This window comes from Gossypium hirsutum, chromosome A08, assembly GCF_007990345.1.
Source record: "Gossypium hirsutum isolate 1008001.06 chromosome A08, Gossypium_hirsutum_v2.1, whole genome shotgun sequence".
Taxonomy (NCBI): domain Eukaryota; kingdom Viridiplantae; phylum Streptophyta; class Magnoliopsida; order Malvales; family Malvaceae; genus Gossypium; species Gossypium hirsutum.
This window is the reverse complement of record NC_053431.1, coordinates 69,791,343-69,797,490: the sequence shown is the minus strand read 5'-3', so window position 1 is coordinate 69,797,490 and position 6,148 is coordinate 69,791,343. Positions and strand designations below refer to the sequence as shown.

General features: G+C 36.5%; 1 protein-coding gene across 1 annotated transcript; it reads left to right on the top strand.

The window, feature by feature from the left end:
- The first annotated feature begins 1,840 nt into the window (after window positions 1-1,840).
- Window positions 1,841-5,858, top strand: LOC121204536 (molybdate-anion transporter). The gene is made up of 8 exons (XM_041074537.1): window positions 1,841-2,332; window positions 3,262-3,406; window positions 3,502-3,670; window positions 4,039-4,309; window positions 4,477-4,742; window positions 4,816-5,031; window positions 5,126-5,228; window positions 5,385-5,858. Exons 1-8 carry the CDS (start codon window positions 2,182-2,184, stop codon window positions 5,489-5,491), a joined length of 1,428 nt encoding a protein of 475 aa, XP_040930471.1. The 5' UTR covers window positions 1,841-2,181; the 3' UTR covers window positions 5,492-5,858.
- Window positions 5,859-6,148: the final 290 nt, after the last annotated feature.

Below are 6,148 nucleotides of genomic sequence, written 5' to 3'. Positions count from 1 at the left end.
AAGAACAAAGTACATAGACATTCAGTATCACTTTGTTCGAGAAGTGTTGCTCAAAGAGATATTTAGATTTATAAGATTGGTACAAAAAATAATCCAACCGATATGATGACTAAAAGTCTTCCAGTTTCCAAGTTCAATTATTGTTTGGACTTGGTTAGTATCATGTAAACATCAAATTAGGCTTGAGACGGGGCTCGACAAAGAAGACATGGCAAAATACGAGTTAAGGTGGAGATTTGTGAAATGTGCCTCGCATTTTTGGGTTAAACTAAAGTAAAAACAAAGTCAATGATGAAGTCACAACGATACGTCATGACAACGGGTGATGTTGGGACAACACGACGCGAGATGTTGGGACATGGCAACGTGTTCTCCACTAGATCGGGTTTCTTCTCCGAGTTAAACTATGCTATCTTTTCGTAGTTGAAATCTAAGAACTCTAGGGATATTTTAATTATATTAGCTCACAAATTTTAGTTTATAAATAGGGCTTTAGCAACCTTAGAAGAGTTGTTGAAACAACACAATAAAAGAGAGTTTTAAGGGAATTTCATTTCTTAGTCAGAGAGCTTTGTATTATTTAGGGATTAGGGTTTATTTTTCTCCATCATTATACTCTTTTAGTTTATTTTCCGACTAGTGAAGTTTTCTTTGTTGTGGATTTTTATCCTCTTCGTCGAAGGAGTTTTTTCACTTAAATATTTGTGTCCAATTTTCTCTAACCATTTTTGTTCGTTGTTTAATTTAGGTTTATCCCTAACATCTTTTAACAATTTATAAAAGAACTTTAAAAGTGGCAATAAAATAATATCAATCGTTATTCTAAAGAATGTTAATAGTTTTAGTTTTCAAGATCAATATAAAATTTTTTTCATATTATTTTTTATTGAAAAAGTGATCTAAATTGGATTAAAAACATGAATAGGAAACAAGAATCAAATTCGATACATAGTGCACTTTTGCTTATTAATTAGCAGAAGGTGATTAAAGCTAGTAGGAGGAGAATTACAAACATTAAAGCTTTGCTTGGTTGAGAGGAAAGAAAATTGGAAAAATGAAAAATTGAATAGGTAGAAAACTAGAAGGATGGAAAACATAATTATTTTTTCCATATGTGTGTTTAGTATATGTGAAAAATGGAAAGAAAGAAAATAAAATATTTGAAAAATGTATAATTTTGAACTAATATGCAAATCTTTTTTATTTTTCTCCTCTTATTATTTCAATTTGAAATGATTACTTTTTATGCATTAAGATGAAAAATAATATCCGCTACTATTTTTTTTCCTCTCACTTTCTTTCTTACTAAGTAGACCCAAAATTCATTTTTTCCACTTTTCCTTTCCTTTTTTTCTATTCCTCCACATTTTCACCTAAGCACACACTAAACAAGTTAAAAAAATTAAAACATCTGAGGCAACTAGTAATTGAAAATTACTACCTAACTGAACTAAAGCATCCACACATTGAATATTGTTTTTCTATTTTCTTAGTGGAAATATCAATGGTCTTCTTTTGTTTTTTTTTCATCTGAAATATGAATGGTTAGATCTAATATTTGGCATTGTTATGGCAAGACAATGATACGAAAATAAATATCTTCGGTAGGTGGACCCACAATGTGATCCAAGGGCCCACAGACAATTTTGGTAAGGTTAAAGGGGCCCACTTCATTTGATCCTCTTTGAAGATCCAAAGCGCATTGTCCATATGCTCTTAACCCACCGACATGTCCTCCTTGTTACTCTTCATATCGGACAACCCACGTCCCGCCACGTGTCGGACCTACAACCAAAAGGTCCACCTAAAAAGTGACCCAAATGTTAAAGGCTCGTCTTTCGCGGTTTTCATCCAATATTTACTCATCCTCACAAGTTCTCTCACACCTCCCACGCTCTCGTCATTGTACCTCACTCTTTTTAATGATTAAATCAAATGTACAACAACTAAGGACACTCCGAAAAGAAGCCACTGAAGCAGAGGCATGTGCAGGAAATAGAAACCGAATATCCATCATCTTTTCTTGCTGGGTATATCTCATATCTAACTCCCTTTTAAAGAACTAAAAAGAATCCAGTGTGCAGAAGACGCATTGCCTTGGGCTTCGGCTTCGGCTTCACAGCATTATTTTATTATCTGCGTCTCTCCTAGTAATTTGCGTAGCAGGGCCAGGCAGCAGCAATGGAGCTGTTCTACTTCGTCGTGTTCGGGGCATTGGGAGCGGTGGTGGCCACATTAGAGCTAAGCAAGACCAGCAAGGACCGAATCAACACATCCCCTGCTTTCAATTCCTTCAAGAACAATTACCTTCTTGTCTACTCTCTCATGATGGGTAACTAACTACCCTCGTTTTGTTTTACCCAGATCTGATTTCCATTTCTATCTTTGGATCTCACTTTTTTTTTTACATTAACATGGATCTGATCTATTGTTGGTGGATTTTTTTAATGAATTTAGATGCCCATTTCCTAGATTTGCAAGTTTTTGTTATTTTTTCCCGTTTTGGTGGATAATGTTCTTGTCATTAATGACTACTTTGAACAATACTGTTTCTATTTGCTTTGGAAATGGAAAACGGGATTCATTCATTTGATTTAGCTTGTAAAAGACAAGGAAATGGTACTTGAAAATGACTTCCAATAAGTTGTATGTCGATTTTTAGTCCGTTTCTGTTTTCTGGTTGAGACGATGGATTTGGTTTTTTTTTTTTTGGTGGGTCGGAGACAGGTCGCTATTGCTTGGGTTCTAGGTCCTCTTATTGATGATGGTCCTGAATAAAAAATTGAGAATTAAGTCTATTTTCTTGGAGCTTGAGTAAAGTCCTACTTCTGCCGAGTTTAGTCTGCCGCTGCCCCATTAAGATTTTTTTTCCTTAGATAGTAAAACTAGCTGAAAGCTAAATAAAGTTGCATTAAACCCTTGAATTAGTTTCTTGGTAATAGAAGGAGTGATGGCGCTTCTAGTTGTCTCCTTGGGATGCAACTGGTCAGTAATTTGACTTATTGTATCAAAATTTGCTGTTAAGCTAGCACTTGACAATACCGTGAAAAAAAAAAAGGTTAGCACTTGAGCAAGTCTTTCTTTGATTAATATGCATCATAAACATGTAGCTTCATTAGTGTAATGCACGATATCTGTTCCGGAGGTATGATCATATCTGTAGTTATGTTTTCTGGTAATTGTGAAAGATTAACATTCTTATATTGTGGTAATTGGGCATATTCTAGCTTGCTGTTCTAATAAATGGTTATGTGTCAATAGCTGGAGACTGGCTTCAGGGTCCATATGTTTACTATCTGTACAGTACATATGGATTTGGAAAAGGGGAGATCGGACAGCTTTTTATTGCTGGTTTTGGCTCTTCCATGTTGTTTGGGACAATTGTTGGATCTCTAGCTGACAAACAGTAAGCTTTTACTTTGGCTTCTGTTGTGATATATTGTGCTTTATGGATGAAATGTCTTGTCTTGATACAAAAATACCTTCATTTTTTCAATTCAGGGGCAGGAGGAGGGCGTGCGTTACATACTGCATAACTTACATACTTAGCTGCATTACCAAGCATTCTCCTGAATACAAAGTTTTGATGATAGGTCGTGTTTTGGGAGGTATTGCTACGTCTCTTCTGTTTTCAGCATTTGAGTCATGGCTTGTTGCTGAACATAATAAGGTGAGGCATTTCAACTATCCCCCTTTACTCTTAATGCTTATTAGGTGGACTTATAAACATTATAGATGTATTCTCTTATGACCTTCACCATTATTTCTAGTATTATAGATGCTGTATGTTGCTCCCTGTCAGGTTGTTTCCCAACAGTGTTGAAATACTTAGTTTACATCTATCATAGTGTACATGATACATAGGAATATACTACAATTCTTAAATTTTCCATCATCGTTTCCCCAGATGGTAAAGCACGAACCATCTAGTTCTGTTTATCCACATTCTTCTATGAGCCTTTAGCTCAATTAATGTCAATAGATCCTTTAAATTTAATCATGTTTTGACAATTCTGTTTGTGCTTCTAATCTTTGCAGAGGGGCTTTGAGCAACAATGGTTGTCATTAACATTTTCGAAGGCAATATTTCTTGGCAATGGTCTTATTGCCATTTTGTCTGGGTTGTTTGGGAACCTACTTGTTGGTTCATTGTCCCTTGGACCAGTGGCTCCTTTTGATGCTGCTGCATGCTTTCTTGCCATTGGGATGGCTATTATTTTATCATCATGGACAGAAAATTATGGAGATGCCTCAGAAAATAAGGACCTGCTTACCCAGTTTAGGGGTGCTGCTGTAGCAATAGCTTCTGGTAGAGTTCAGTATTTACTTTTAATCTCAATGCATTGATCATGATGACATGTTCTAGCCTTCCAGGCCAATACTTTCATGTTATCACTCATCCTCCATCATGCACTGATTCTTTTCTGTCTTTCCTTTTTGCTCCCCCCCTTAAGTCTAATCTTCCATGCACTTCAGATGAAAAAATTGCTTTGCTGGGTGCCATCCAGTCTCTGTTTGAAGGCTCAATGTACACCTTTGTGTTCCTTTGGACTCCTGCTTTGAGCCCCAATGATGAGGAGATCCCTCATGGTTTTATCTTTGCCACGTTCATGTTGGCTTCAATGCTGGGAAGCTCCCTTGCCTCTCGATTGATGGCTCGCTCATCACCCAGGGTAGAAAGCTACATGCAGATTGTTTTTGTGATTTCCTCTGTCTCTCTCATGCTTCCCATTATAACCAATGTATGTCCCTCTCTCTCTGTCTCTCTCTCCCCCTTTATATTAAGTGATTCCTAACTGTGTAAAATTGCAACAGTTCTTGGTCGCACCTTCTAAAGTGAAAGGCGGAAGCATCTCATTTGCAGGTTGTCTCCAGCTTCTTGGTTTCTGTACGTTTGAGGCTTGTGTGGGGATATTCTGGCCATCCATCATGAAAATGAGATCCCAGTACATCCCGGAGGAGGCCAGGAGCACAATTATGAACTTCTTCCGCATTCCTCTCAATATCTTTGTTTGCATTGTGCTGTACAATGTATGTTATAGGCTCTATATGATAGCTTCATTTAATCATGCCGTAGACACACGCCTATTACTCTGTAACTAACTGTGCCGGTTTACCCCTGAAGGTTAATGCATTTCCCATCACTGTCATGTTTGGTATGTGCTCGATTTTCCTCTTTGTGGCATCTATTTTTCAAAGACGGCTGATGGCAATATCTGACAAGCCAAGTATGTGTACAAACCTTATATCACAGTTTTCCTCTTTTCAATATGCATAGTGTCATAAGGCCTGCATTGAACCCGAACATTCTTAATTTTCTTGCCGTTCACTATACATTTAAGGTTTTTTAATCTTCACAAGATTTCTGGTGGTTTATATTTCAGAGATGGAAAGCTGGACAGCAATGAAGGAAAGGGATCCTGAGGCAGAGCCACTAAACAATTGGGTGATGTTGTGCCTACAGGCCAGCAGGGAATTCTTGGCAGGTTGATAACAACGACGTAATTGGTTCCTTTATACAGTTGCTGTTCCTACCATGGATGGAGGTTTGTACTTTTGGTTTATATTAGAGATTTACAATGTATAAGAAAAATAGTGGTCTGAGGATGTGGGGGGTTATATAGAAAGTTTTCGTGATTGTTTTGAGCTGTCTTTAGATCAGCAACCGGTAGACGGGAGTCGATGGTTTCATCTGTTAAAAATAGGAAAGCAAAAATACCCATTTTGATATTATTCTTTTCTAAACTGATTTATATGTAATTTGCATTACATTTTCCTCGACTTTTTTTCTTTCTTTCTTTCGGTCCACTTATCTGTCACCTAACTTTAAATCTGCAATGAAATGGTTACTTCTTCAAGGCATATTGCCAGATGGTTCATCACCCTTTCCCATATCTCGACTCTGGATAAAAATGAAGAAATGAACATAGAACTATGTGCGTTGAAATTGAAACTACCCGTTTTGCAAGTTTTGGTTTCAGAAAGGAAATATATTGGAATTTTTATGAATCTGAACCTATAAAATTATGAAAATATCTACTTTCGAGATTATTTATTGGAATGACTTGATTTTTATAATAAAGTTGAGTGCCGTCACTTTCTTAGACTGGTAAAATTTTTAAGGTTTTAATGAAGTAATTACCATATT